Here is a 16,033-nt window from a genome sequence, read left to right on the forward strand (position 1 = left end):
ACACCTGCCTTGCAAGGACTTCTCATTGAGCTACATTGGAAAGTCTGTGATTGGGCAGGCACAGAAAGTCTGGGCGGGGTTTGAAGAGGAGGGCTTGCAAAGGCTGCAGACAAGGGATCGGCAACTTTTACATGCTGTTTTAAGATATAACCCCAATTTAAAAAATGCCCAATTAAATGCATGCATGTTTTCATTGGTGTAGAGTAAGGGAAGAAAGTATTTGATCCCCTGCTGATTTTGAACGTTTGCCCATTGACAAAGAAATTATGTCTATAATTTTAATGGTAGGTGTATTTTAACAGTGAGAGACAGAATAACAAACAAATCAATTTATAACTTTTTTGACATGTGTTTTTCTGGATTATTTTTTTTGTTATTCTGTCTCTCACTGTTAAAATACACCTACCATTAAAATTACAGACTGATCATTTCTTTGTCAATGGGCAAACGTTCAAAATCAGCAGGGGATCAAATACCCCCCCCCCCCCCCTCACTGTATATGTACTAACCAGTGATTTTTTAATTTATTTTTTAAAGTTTTATTTGTGTAGTGAAGTGTCCCTTTAGATCTCTAACCCCTTAAGGACAAATGACATGTGTGACATGTCATGATTCCCTTTTATTCCAGAAGTTTGGTCCTTAAGGGGTTAAGGGAAATGAGAATAACCAAAATACCACATGAAAAAGAAGTTCAATGTTCAAGTAAATCAATCACATTTAAAATGCGACTGTAATGGTGTATTAGTGTTTGACAATGAGTGTCAGCTGTAAACGGAATCTGACAGTTAGCACTTTGACTGAAATATTGACAGTCTACGTTGCATTGACAAGTTGCATCCTTAAAGAGAAACTGTGATCACTAGTCATCGGTAAAGCTGCTAAATTCCACTAAAGAACAGCCTTAAAAATTCTCACGGGACTGGAGCAGGCTTAGAAGGTTTGTATTTGCCCAGTGACCAAGAAAAAATGTTAATTTTCCTGGATAAGTGGCTTATTTACTTACATAGTGGCACACCACCATATACAATAATATGCATGTTAATGGATTTGCATTGCACAGTATACGTTAGTTAAGAAGCATAGTAAAAATTTAGAACATATTAGTTCTGAATTTAATTAGCTCTTGCTAATGATGTGCAATGACAAGCAAGCATGAGGTTTTGTTTCTGATAGCAGATACAAGATGCAGTATTCTAAGTGATCAGTAGGTGGTACCATTCCTACACTCATGGGTGGGGGGGAGACTCTGGTACTTCGCTGTTTAGCATAACATTAGCATTTGAGCGCTTGCAATTGTATTATTAACATAATATTTTAGAAATAAATGATTCAACTGGATTTATTGTATGTGGACACTATGCACAAATGAAAAGATTTGTTTACACTCTTGCTATTGTAAGCAGTCCGGAAAAAAATTCTATAGAGGACGAACGAACAATAAAAAAACGGTGTCAATTTACATAAACTAATTTTTTAAGTTTGAAAAACAAGATGTATGGAAATTGCTGTTTTATTATAAGTTTATATACTATCTCTGCGTCCCTTGTTTCAAATAAATGTTATGCAAAGTTCTTGGTGGTGCTTGTTAGTAAAAAAAAAAAAAAAAAAAAAGGGTTAAAAGACCAGTCATACCGCTTTGCAGATACATCATATTAATTAATTGAAACTACAACGGGGAAAAGGAGAAAAGAAGCAGAGCTCATATATAATAACATGAGGCCTGGCGAGGTGTTCAGACATTTTATAGTTAAGGATCACAGACATGCCACCTTTAACTGGATTGTAAGAAAATATCCTAAATCTTTAATACAGATTTTAAATGAAAATGGAACGTCACACAGGAAAAAAGGTTAACACAAGTTATAGATGATATTCAATGTTTTATTCAGTGGTATAATCTATAGATATGTGAAGAATGCCTTTTAAAAGGGTTGACTTAAATTATTACGTACTGTCTTTATCTCTCTATGTGTCTCTCCCTCTCTCTAAATAAATGGTGGATAGATAAATATATAGAGAGAGGGAGATAGACAAACCGATAAATAGATAGATAGAACAATCAGTTGATCACTCACCTCCAGTCATGAAAGTTGCTTTTAAATTCTGATCGTTAAACCCCTAAAGTGAAGGATATTCCTAATTTTCCTTCAGATAATTTCAAAATAACAAAAAAGAAATCTGAGGGAAAGTTATATAAATCACTAAGTTATGAGAAATTCCTAAAACAACATCCACCGATAGGATGTCCCTGGGAGCACAGCCTTCCTGGGAACTGATCGTTCTCTGAATCAATTGACTTTTCTCTTTGAGACGCAAGTAGGCAAAAGCAGGACCCTTTGCTACCCTTTTCTTGTTGTCTTTCCTACTTTTAAGAAACTAATAATGTCTTATGTCATGTGTGTTGTTTTAGGCACAGATGAAGGATGTTGCAGAAGATGTCGTATTTCAGACAAACAAGAAGAAAATTGGAGTATGGAAGGTGAGAGCCTGTCTCGTTTTCAAGGCCATCTCTTTCAACTTATAAAAAGTGTGTTGAGAATATATTTAGCAGCTGAGCATTCAATAGCTCCGATCTAATCAGACGTGTAAGATATATTTAATGATCACCCAATCAAAGTATTAATTGTCTGTTGCTCAGCATTGTTCTGCACATTATCCCAAAGCTAAGTGCGCCTGTAACTTCCTGTGGGCTGGAGTTTAGAACTCTTTTTAATCTATTATTTCATAATATTAACTGACAATAATGGTTGCTATGATTGTTCCGAAATTCCCCTATATTTATTTTAATGAATGTTCTGATCTAACATTCTGTGGCAGTTATCGATATGATGCAGTTGTGATTAGACCGCTGTCTCCATGGAAACCTTTGAATTGCTTCTGCTGGTTTTTCAACTTTTAGTATTTTGCCATAGAATGTATTTACATGAAGTTATATTTATTGATGGAAAAAGGTAAAAAATGTCCAGTCACACCGGGTAATTTCTTCTGAAAGGCAGTCTTTTTTTTGGAGCTAAGAAATGAGAACAATGTTTAAGGCTCTTACATGAGCCTTTCTCAAGACCTAACAATGGCTCATGAAGGATTCAAAACAATATTCTTATTTCTTTGCTCCAAATAAAGACTTCCTTTCAGAAAAAAATTGCCTGGATTGCCTGGACATTTTTTTACCTTTTACCTTTGGATATTTTGGGAAAATGGCCCATCTTGAGTACCCTAGTAAAAGTATCCCTTTGTGTGTGCATTGCTCTCTCTAATTGTCAACAACATTTGTTAACGATAACATATATAAAGATGACTTTTTTAGATTCTCATTTGTACACACTGCTTTCAGCACTTGGACAGTAAATGGATTTCTTCATCCAAAGAGATAATTGCCTTCCGTAAAGCGCTAATGAACCCAGTTACTGCCAGCCAGTTCCAACGTTTCATATCCCTTAAAGGGGATTTTTTTGAGAATGGGCTTCTTTTCTGGCAAGAAGTGCAGAGATACAAGGTATGTCGTTTAAGGCTTTATATTTCTGTATTTCGTATGGTATGACACGAGTTACCTTCTTAAATAAGATTTTTTTTTTTTTTTTTTTTTAAACATAATGCTTATTTGATATTTTATTTCTAATAAAAGTTTGTACTGAAATGTTTGAACAAACAATGAAAATGAGTATTAATGTGGCTCAAAGAGGGATTTTTTTTATTGTAGTTGTAGTATACTTGTAACACTAGCTAGAAAATTGATGGTGCACCCCTGATATTATTTTTATATATAACTATAAGGAAAGACACCTAAGTAAACCATTTAGGAGGTAAACCCTTTAGTACAAAGAGTAACCCAAATAATTAAAGGGACACTCCAGGCAGCCAGACCACTTCTGCCCATTGGAGTGGTCTGGGTGCCAACTCCCACTACCCCTAACCCTGCAACTGTAATTATTGCAGTTTTCATAAACTGCAATATTTACCTTGAAGGGTTAAGACCACCTCTAGTGGTTGTCTACCAGACAGCCACTAGAGGGCACTTCCGCGTTTATAGCACAGATTATCTGTGCTATAGCGTCGCTGGATGTCCTCACGCTGTGTGAGGACCTCCAGCGTTGCTAAAATCCCTATAGGAAAGCATTATTTGCATTATTATTATTTATATTTCAATGCTTTCCTAAGGGGAGGTCTAAAAAGCGTGCGCGCCATTGCTGCGCATGCGCATTAGGTCCCCCCACCGCCGGCCGCGCATGCTCAATACGTCTCCCCCGCAGACGGGGGAGGAGTGTGGGCCGACCCTGCCCTAGCGCCGAGGGACATCGGCGCTGAATACAGATAAGTGACTGAAGGGGTTTTAACCCCTTCAGCAACCTGGGATAGGGGGTGGGAGGGAGAGGGGACCTGCAATGCCAGGAAAACGGATTGTTTTCCTGGCACTGGAGTGTCCCTTTAATAAAACATCACTTTTAATATGATTATTAAAATTTTCTAGAAACTCTTATCATGAATAAAGTTAATATCTATGAAGTAGGAAAAAGAAAGTCCTACAAAAAATTATTAATCCAGACCAGGATTATGATCAAATAATATATGTTACAATAAATCTGAAGAAAAAATATCAAAAATAAATCTCAAAACTAAAACAGTGGTCCAAAGAATAAATGCAACGAATAATCTATGTGAAAAATCCCTAGGACAAAAAAAGAGTATATACAAGTGGGAAATGATTTAGTGATCACACCATACATAGTTGTATGAAACCAAAATGTAACGAGATGTGTAAATGTTACATTTGCGTCATATCATCTTAGCCAGGAGGAGAAATATATCATGTAACAGATAAAGAACAGAGTGGTGAACAAATCCAGCAGGTTGTAAAGTTCCCTACTCTCTTGTGCCTTAGAGGGCACCCCTTAAATAATTCTAATCCCTCCTCCCTTCTCTTGATACAATGCCCTAAAAGAGCCTTAACGCCGAAATGCGCGTCGGGACGTGTACAGAGTATAATGCTGATCTAATAGATATGGGACGACATGCATTAAGATTATTTTGACCTTACCAGCCATATTCTTTTCATTTATTAACTTAATTTTATTATTATTTTTCATTTATGTTCACTTTTTTGTTGGAATCGTTTTCCACCATTCTTACCTAGTCCCATGAGATAGACTCATAGCTATTTTGCTGTATCTAGACGACTAGGCATTGTATCAAGAGAAGGGAGGAGGGACTAGAATTTTTTAAGGGGTGCCCTCGAAGGCACAACAGAGTAGGGAACTTTGGACTTATTCTTTGGACCACTGTTTTAGTTTTGAGATTTCTTTTTGATATTTGTTCTTCAAACAGATTAATTGGAACATATATTATTTGATCATAATCCTCCTCTGGATTAATCATTTTTTGTATGATTTTCTTTTTCCTACTTCATAGATATTAACTTTATTCATGATATGAGATTCTAGAACATTTTAATAAGCATATTAAAAGTGACGTTTTATTAATTATTTGGGTTACTCTTTGCACTAAAGGGTTTACCTCCTAAATGGTTTACCCAGGTGTCTTTCCTTTGCCTTATAGTTATTTAATTAGAAAATCTCTCAGTCTGTTATTATATACATACTGTACAACTAAGCAAACACAAGTCTTTGAGGCATTTAACCAACCTGTCCTCAATTTAATTTTATCGCTAAAACAGTTGATAATTATCGACTTATTTGCAGCGATTTTTCAATCAAAATGTATTTAATGTCAGACTAAATGCAAGCAGCTGAACTTATATCTTCTTTTTTGAATGACTAACACTGTTTTTTTTCTTGTTATTTTAAAAATGCGTCCAATGATGTGCTCACTCCATGCTCTCTAAGGACTGTCCCCTAAAACTCACTTGTCCACTCCTTTGCTTACTAGCAGGCAGAAGCTCCTGGTATATAGTCTGGGACAGGGGAAAAGGAGGGTGTAGTGAGTGTAGAAGGGAACATGCCACAGTTTTAGAGAGACCGAAGCAGCAAGAGTATTTAAATAGTGCGCAAAATTTTTAAATAGCCTTCATCCACTGCACATGGGTGTGGGCTGGGGAGACATTAGGTCTCATTGTTTATTTTAATGTTTAATTCATCCCCATTATGTAATTTTAAGCACTCACCCAATGACCAAGGATAAAATCACGTGGTGGGGACCTGTGCTAGGATGCCCTGCATTTTATTAGTGATTGGTTCAATGCTTACTGACACAACTTACAACTGAAGGTTAACATGAAAGGTGAAGTTGTTAAGCGAAAAATTGAAATTTTTACAAGTTGTCTCTAAAATACTGACAGCCTTGAAGTTTCATTAACACTATGGAAATATTGGTAAATTCAACAAAAGTTGAATTTATACACGTAGATTAAAAAAAACAACAACTTTGGAGCAGTTTAAAAATGTAATAAAGCTCGTACATTTCTTAACACAAAACATACAGCTTTATACATAAGAGACAATATATCAAAGAATGTAAGATATTTAAAAAATATATATATATATATATATTAGATGGTAGTTAACCAATTAAAAATACAGGCTTCGAAAGCCGGAGAGGTGAGCAGCATTGAGTGAACTACGGTGCTGGAAAAAGGTAAGTAAAACCTTCATTTTTAAAAATTTTTTTATAGCAAACAGAGGTTGAGGGACCTATATAAATTTAAAGACAGGAACACTATAGTGTTGGGAATTTGCATTCCTAACGCCATAGTCTTCCTTTAATAGCTAAAAAATACACATACATATCTTAAAAAGATAAGGGCGGCTTCTACTATCTATGGAAAAGAAAAAATTGTAAAATAGTGAGAAAGAAAGGGAGGATCGGAGAGGGGAAAACATATACATATTTTTATCTAAGATCGAGGTGAACAATTGCTACCAGATTGTAATGTCTTGCCATATTATTGTGTGATCTGACCATTTCCTTGCTTGACTGTATATATTTAACAGTGCTGATGAGATGCCTGTGGTGCAATACATGACATTTGTGTATATGTTTTGACTTCCTGGCCCCTGCTCAACATTGTAAACTTCAAATTTGTATGAATATATTTTCAGGAATTGTGTCACTCCCACTGCGATGAATCTATAATTCAGAACAAAATTACTGCGATCATCAATTGCTTCATCAACTCATCAATCCCTCCAGCCCTGCAGATTGATATTCCACCCGAGCAAGCAGAGAAGATCTTAGAAAGACGCAGAGATTTAGGACCTTACGTGTTTCGTGAAGCACAGGTGAGTTTATAGACTTGGAACTTAGGAATGGTTCCCACGTGCCCGTACTTTACTGGAGGACTTGATGCTTCCATCCGTAAATGTTCTGTTTGTTCTAATAGCTACATTGGGACATATTTGTAATTATGAATAGATACATAGACTGAGTCACATTTCCCCCGGATTGAAAATCCTTTCAAGACACTGCAGTCTGCAGCTTACACCCGGCAGAGCTGCAGACTGTGCTGGCTCTCTGCCTCTCAGGGCAGACCGGAGGGGCCTCGCACGTGGCGGCATACCGGGCAAGCCACCAGGCCCCCTCCTGGTGTCCGGTCCTCTGTGAGGGATCACGGACCTGACACAGTCTGCCTGCCCTATGGCGAGTTAGGCAGTCGCCTAACTCGCCTAATTAGAGAGCCGCCGGCCCACCACTGATAGTCAGAGTGCCGCCTGGAGCCGTGGCTCTACCGCGGGCTATGGACGGGCCAGCCCTCCATGTAATGCACTATTCCTTCTATCATTGCTTCTAGTTTAGGCTTGCATGTGAGTGGCATTACCCAATGCTGACAATATTACATTTAAAACCTTATAAAACGTTTTCTTTATTTATTATATTGTTTGGTACAAAATAGTAGATTAATAAGCTTAATGAACAAGCAATGTTACTTGGGAAACAGCAAAGTGGATCTTCCTATTTAATATTAAACTAAACACTAGTAAATAGTGTACTGGGATAAATAGAGCAACCAGAGGTAAGCAATAAACACACTTACCTCTGCAGGGCTTCCAAATCAATGGCGACATCATATAACATTATTATCTTCTGAACATGCCGTATGAACGCACAGCATCTTGGGGATTAGTGAGTATATTTTGTGTTGTTGAGTGCTCTGGCATAAATCAAAGTGCGTTACAAAAATTAGCACGTCCCATAAACAACCTTTGATTAGCTATTGAGAAGTTACAAAAAATGAAGCTGTGACAGTTCTAATTTAAGAGAACCTGATTTCGTTTTTTATTACATTAAACAGGTTTCATTGGCTTACAAAAAACTGGTACTTCTTGAGTAAGTGTTTAAATTATACAGTGTTTTTAAATATGTCCAAAGAAACTGTGTCCATTGTAAAGGACTACAAAATCAACCCAGCTGAGTGCTGCAGTGTCAGGGCCTCAATCAAAAATCTCAGGCCCAACACAAACATTACAGTCAAGGACCTTCCCCTGTGATTTCTACATCATCATTCTATTTTAGCTCATCATATCAAGGTAGTAGCTCCCCCATTTTTATTCCCCAAGTTGATTATTAGCTCCTCTCATTCCTTAGGTTCTACCTATTAGCCCCCAACTTCATTCCTCAAGTTCCCCTCTAAGTTTTTAGAGCTTCACGTCCCATTTCAGGAAATATTTAAAAGCCCCTATCTCTTTGTTCTAGACTCCGATCTACAGGTTTCCCCTTTAAATTACCTTCTTTTTCCATACTGTTGTCATATCGCTCTACTGGTTCAGGTCCCCAGTTCTGGATGTAAATGGGGCAATGTTACTAGCTGGCATCATTATGAAGATAGATCCTAACCCAGTCCGCTTGCAGTATGACATATTGTAACCCTATGGGCTAGGCTGCATAAAATAACAATATCTTATAGCCTTGTTCTTCACCCCAGCTCTTCGCCTCCTGGGACAAAACTGACCAAAAGTCTCTTTGGAAATGTTGTTACATATTTTTACATTCCCAAACTGGTACCAATGAATTATCCTGCTGCCTGATAATACCAAACAGCTCAAACAACCAAAGTATAATGTAAAGTACACAAAAATGCCCGAAAAAGACATCCACAAACCCATATTATACCACGTCAGCAAACTAATGCTGGTGCAGGTACTTAGGGCCACCCAATGGCCATCTTTGCTCAGGGACCCGGTCAAGCTCCGCAAGCCTTTAACAACTAGCCATTTGTTTGATGTGAAGCCGCAATGCTGGGAAGAAGTGAGCACAGTTTATTTCCTCCCAGGTTACCAGCATTGGGAGAGAGGTTAGAGATAGAAGGAAGGATAGAGCCTAGAGCTCCCTTCAATCTCAGCCAGATGCCACTGGACCCAAGGGAAACCACCCTTTTGTGTGTGTGTGTGTGTGTGTGTGTGTGTGTGTGTGTCAGTATATGTGCATACTTTACAGCATTCAACACTACATACAAACACACCCACCATTCTAAATGCCAATACTACATACAAACACACCCCTCCATTCTAAATGCCAATACTACATACAAACACACCCTCCATTCTAAATGCCAATACTACATACAAACACACCCTTCCATTCTAAATGCCAATACTACATACAAATACACCCCTCCATTCTAAATGCAAATACTACATACAAACACACCCCTCCTTTCTAAATGCCAATACTACATACAAACACACCCTCCATTCTAAATGCCAATACTACATACAAACACACCCTCCATTCTAAATGCCAATACTACATACAAACACACCCTCCATTCTAAATGCCAATGCTACATACAAATACACCCCTCCATTCTAAATGCCAATACTACATACAAACACACCCCTCCTTTCTAAATGCCAATACTACATACAAACACACCCTCCATTCTAAATGCAAATACTACATACAAACACACCCCTCCATTCTATATGCCAATACTACATACAAACACACCCCTCCTTTCTAAATGCCAATACTACATACCAACATACCCCTCCATTCTAAATGCCAATACTACATACAAACACACCCCTCCATTCTAAATGCCAATACTACATACAAACACACCCCTCCATTCTAAATTCCAATACTACATACAAACACACCCTCCATTCTAAATGTCAATACTACATACAAACACACCCTCCATTCTAAATGCAAATACTACATACAAACACACCCTCCATTCTAAATGCCAATATTACATACAAACACACCCCTCCATTCTAAATGCCAATACTACATACAAACACACCCCTCCATTCTAAATGCCAATACTACATACAAACACACCCTTCCATTCTAAATGCCAATACTACATACAAACACACCCCTCCATTCTAAATGCCAATACTACATACAAACACACGCTTCCATTCTAAATGCCAATACTACATACAAACACACCCTTCCTTTCTAAATGCCAATACTACATACAAACACACCCTTCCATTCTAAATGCCAATACTACATACAAACACACCCCTCCATTCTAAATGTCAATACTACATACAAACACACCCTTCCATTCTAAATGTCAATACTACATACAAACACACTCTTCCATTCTAAATGCAAATACTACATACAAACACACCCCTCCATTCTAAATGCCAATACTACATACAAACACACCCCTCCATTCTAAATGCAAATACTACATACAAACACACCCTTCCTTTCTAAATGTCAATTCTACATACAAACACACCCTTCCATTCTAAATGTCAATACTACATACAAACACACCCCTCCATTCTAAATGCCAATATTACATACAAACACACCCCTCCATTCTAAATGCAAATACTACATACAACACACCCCTCCATTCTAAATGCAAATACTACATACAACACACCCCTCCATTCTAAATGCCAATACTACAAACAAACACACCCCTCCATTCTAAATGCCAATACTACATACAAACACACCCTTCCTTTCTAAATGCCAATTCTACATACAAACACACCCTTCCATTCTAAATGCCAATACTACATACAAACACACCCTCCATTCTAAATGCCAATACTACATACAAACACACCCCTCCATTCTAAATGCAAATACTACATACAAACACACCCCTCCATTCTAAATGCAAATACTACATACAAACACACCCCTCCATTCTAAATGCAAATACTACATACAAACACGCCCTTCCTTTCTAAATACCAATACTACATACAAACACACCCCTCCATTCTAAATGCCAATACTACATACAAACACACCCTTCCTTTCAAAATGCCAATACTACATACAAACACACCCCTCCATTCTAAATGTCAATACTACATACAAACACACCCTTCCATTCTAAATGCAAATACTACATACAAACACACCATTCCATTCTAAATGCAAATACTACATACAAACACACCATTCCATTCTAAATGCCAATGCTACATACAAACACACCCTTCCATTCTAAATGTCAATACTACATACAAACACACCCTTCCATTCTAAATGCAAATACTACATACAAACACACCCTTCCATTCTAAATGTCAATACTACATACAAACACACCCTTCCATTCTAAATGCAAATACTACATACAAACACACCATTCCATTCTAAATGCAAATACTACATACAAACACACCATTCCATTCTAAATGCCAATACTACATACAAACACACCCTTCCATTCTAAATGCCAATACTACATACAAACACACCCCTCCATTCTAAATGCAAATACTACATACAAACACACCCTTCCATTCTAAATGCCAATACTACATACAAACACACCCCTCCATTCTAAATGCCAATACTACATACAAGCACACAAATGATCCGCAGGTGGAATAGTATACTAGGAGGAGTTGTGCAACAGATGGGGGTCTACCTTTTGGCCACTCTTGTTCTGGAGGGGGATACCAGAAAAAAATATTTCAGCAGGTCTCCAATACACCACCAAATGCAGTGATGATATTTGCTGGTGTTTTATGAACATATTTTTATGACATCTGGGTCTTTTTTCCCTTGTAGCCACGATTGAAATGACTGAGATAGCTGGGAATCTCTTGCCAGAAACGTGTTAGGATGACATTGTAGCATTATCAGTAATAGTACATACAGAGAACAGCACAATCTTGTCTCTGTTTTTGTGGATTTTCATGTGCAGCCTAACTGTGAGCTTAAAAGGAACATTGTGTGAAGAATCTAAAGTAATTGTATTTATTTTACCAACATTACCATCCTTAGAGAATACACTTGGCTTTGTGTGTTCTGTTGACGCTAGTGTACAGCCATTTAGATATACAATACATGATGATCCTTAGATCGGGGATGAACCAGATGTTGATGTTCTTTGTGATCTGATCAGTTTTTTAGTTAATCATCTATCTCTAATGGAAAATAACTAAAGATATATTCCATAAATCCACAAATATGACAAGGTTTAAATGGTGTTTTTTGATCACACTGCTACTATTTAATAACCTCTATACTGCAGATATTCTGAAGTCTGATGAAATGGGTTAACTATCCTGGATAATACACTGAATAATTTTATCCCGTGACTTACCAAATAATTAAAAATTCTTGAATCAGTCTGTTTGACACATCTGTTTGTTGAGAGGATTGACTGTAGGAAAAGCAATGCTGACTGCGCAGTGTAGTGATACCGCTGTGTATTAAGGTTATCGAAGGCGCATAGTATCCAATTGCTTGGTAAAAACACAAACATTCTTAACTGTGTATATTTCTTTATCTCCAGATGACTATCTTCAGTATTATGTTCAAATACTGGCCCGAGTTTTGTGAATTTCGCAGTAACTTGGCAGACGAGAAGATTCTACCTTTTCTCGAGCGAAAGAAGAATAAAAAAATGGAACAGTTGAAAAGAAAACTTAAAGCAGAAGAGATGCTTGCCAAGGTTGGGTACATCTTTCAACAGACTATATACAGAACATTAAGCTTTGCATGGTACCCTCTAGTAATATATACCCATGATGAACTTGTTATTATAATTGTCATTTCATTTTCAAAGAAGGAAAACGTATGATTTACACATAAAACATAAACAAGGAGACACTGACAAACACATTAATAATTGCAGTCAAATAGATACTTGTAGATTATATTTTAGTTTCTACTTTACAACATCGTTCCATGTCATGTGATACACTTTGAGCTTCAGCCAATCACAATGAGGCATTCAGTTACATTTGGAATTGCATAGAGTTAAGTACATCACCGTAATTTCTGCACCCCAGTGTATTATTTATCCTGCCAATGGTCTATGAGCGCCACTGCTGTTTTAGTTTTAATTTTTTTTTGTCAATCTGTTTGGGAGGAGTGTCACAAAAAAAAGTGTCTCTCTCTAGTGCCCAAAGACCACATACCCGTCAGCCAGGTTGATAACGCAGAATTTACACTTCCACATTACTAATATTAGTTTTATCGCTGGACACACCAAGGAGAGCCCCCCTGTTTGCCAAACTGCTAACAAACAGTCTTGCAAAAAAAAAAAATATATATATATATATAAGTGTGTGTGTGTGTGTGTGTATATATATATATATATATATATATATATCTAGTGTGTATGTTGCTAAGAATGACATTTTAACCCAGATCTGTCATAGTCCTAAGTTTTACTTTGTTTTCTAGCTAACTTCTGGAAACGGTATGTTGCATTTAAAAGTGAAATAAGCTTATTATCCTCAGAGATTGGTTAGTTGTGAGGTTCTTTAGGCAAAATAACCTTCTCTCTTTCAATTACTTTGAGATAAGTTTGGCATTTGAAATGCATATGGTTAATGATTTTGTAATGGAGCCTGTCAAAAGACTCTGGAATAACTTGAGATAGAAGGATGAATAGCTTAAAATTGTAGGGTATATATATATATATAAAACATTAAGTACTCGTTTTTGTAATATGGAACCTTGGATCTCTTACCCCTGAGACAGACCCCAATACTGGGCACCCATATCAATTTACTGCACCCTCATTGGTTGGATAAGTTACATCTTACCCATTCAGGCTGCAGACAAGGGCTCACTCTTCAACGCTTACTGTATCATCGCTGCTTTACCCAGTCCGTGCAGAGCCCTGTAATAACCCAGAGACCAATGGAGGTGCTCCTTTAGAATATGTTTTCATATTAATCTAATGCCAGCTTCCTGTGAGAAGATTCCATATAAAAATATGTGTCTCACTCTGTTATTGTTACTTGACCACAAAACTGTTAAATTGACAACAAGCCATAACATGTCCGTGGCTTATGTGCTATTAACAATTAGCTTTTTATACAATCATTATAAACAGGTTAGTGAACCAATTGGCATTCGTTCTGGTTTGTGTCCAATGATTTAAGTGGACCTGCAGGAGTTAAAACTGAGGAAATTATGCAGAAACACAAAATATGGTCATACTTTGAATAATAAACATCTAATTAACTAGCTCCAACATGAGAACCCTTCTGTAAGGTTTTGAGCAAAGTTTATTATTTAGAATTGCTCGTTTTCAAAATTTATTTGAACCTTTGACTGATGGTTGGTGACCTAGGCTTCTAAAAGTAAGAAAAATATCTTAATCAACAGTAAGGAAAATAGTATATTTAAAAACATTTTAAAAGGTTAAAATCTTGTCTGGACATTAAAAGTTTCATTTATTTAAAATTATAAAACACTATATGCACATTAAACTTCGCTGTCACATCTGATTATAGAACACTAGAACTATCGAATGTGACAGCAGATAAGAACCATTCCGCCCATCTAGTCTGCCCAATATTTCTAAATACTTTCATTAGTCCCTGTCCTTATCGAATATCTAGGATAGCCTTATGCCTATCCCACGCATGCTTAAACTCCCTCACTGTGTTAACCTCTACCACCTCAGCTGGAAGGCTATTCCATGCGTCCACTACCCTCTCAGTAAAGTAATACTTCCTGATATTATTTTTAAAACTTTGCCTCTCTAATTTCTGAACCTTTAGAATCCAGCAAGTAGAATTACTAGAAAATCATGATTTGAGTTGTAGTTCTGTAACAGCTCGGGCACCATCTTTTGTCCACCCCCACCAGTAATGCCATTGTGCTCATACACAGGGGTCCTCGCAACCACTTACCAGCTGGGATTCTGCCATATCAAGAAACACCATTGTGGTAGCTTGAGTTATTTGGTACATGCGATACTCATAAAACTCCATTAAATAATCATGAAAGGTACAGTGTATTAGGAAATGGAGGGTTTATTCTTTTCTCATAACTGATGTTTAAAAAACCATCTGGACCGGGATGGAATCCTGCGTTCCAAGATTTTAATAGCTGTTGGGATTGCATGTGGTGTAATTGAATTATATAGGCTTTCTACTGATCTCCCACTGAACTTAGGAACATTTTAACGCAGCAACAAAGTCTTAGATTGCATTTCTTGCTGGATAATGCATCCATTTGCTTGTAGTTCATATTAAAAGACATGTGAATAAATGGCCTGTATTCTTAAATGTTTTAAGATTATTGCGAGATGCATACGAGTTTAGCATTCGCCTCTTTTATTGGTTCAATGCACAACAAAGATTTATCGTAGAAGCCTTGCTGGTTAGTTTTTTTTCACAGAGAGATTAAAATATCATTATTTAATAAAGTGTTATACAGTATGTGATCTTTATGTATTTTATACGTTTTGACTTCTCTTTTTTTGTCTTTTAAAGTCAACCTGTTCTTTGTAGTAGGTTGCATTTGTGCCTGGCACAGCAAAGGCTTTTTATTCAAACGAGCTTCTTGCTGATTAAGGTTCGGCCAACACAAGGTCATTTGAATAAGACATTCCAGACCAAACTCAGAACATGTCCACTTTAATATTGTTGGTTAACACCTTGCCAGAGTTAATTAACCTGTTCTCCAGTTATACATTTTTTTTTTTTTTAATTATGCTTTTCAGCCATTTTCGGATATTTTTTTAATGTTTCTGCAAAACACACATTTCAGATTTTGTGCAGTACTTGTTCACTTACATGCTCCATCTTCTTTACATGATGCTCTCTCTGATTACATGTTCCCTGCCCCTGTAACCTCCCTTTACATTAACCCCCATAAATTCTGTTTTAATGATCCCTCA

General features: G+C 36.9%; 1 protein-coding gene across 1 annotated transcript in view; it reads left to right on the forward strand.

Moving 5' to 3' along the window:
- RGS22 (regulator of G protein signaling 22) overlaps positions 1–16,033 on the forward strand; it is a 110,279-nt gene that overhangs the window by 84,620 nt on the left and 9,626 nt on the right. The window contains exons 20-23 of the mRNA XM_063451206.1: positions 2,411–2,479; positions 3,332–3,493; positions 7,050–7,229; positions 12,683–12,841. Coding sequence (XP_063307276.1) covers positions 2,411–2,479; positions 3,332–3,493; positions 7,050–7,229; positions 12,683–12,841 — 570 coding nt within the window. The remainder of the gene's footprint in view (positions 1–2,410; positions 2,480–3,331; positions 3,494–7,049; positions 7,230–12,682; positions 12,842–16,033) is intronic.

The sequence above is a fragment of the Pelobates fuscus genome, chromosome 4 (genome assembly GCF_036172605.1).
Source record: "Pelobates fuscus isolate aPelFus1 chromosome 4, aPelFus1.pri, whole genome shotgun sequence".
NCBI classification, from domain to species: domain Eukaryota; kingdom Metazoa; phylum Chordata; class Amphibia; order Anura; family Pelobatidae; genus Pelobates; species Pelobates fuscus.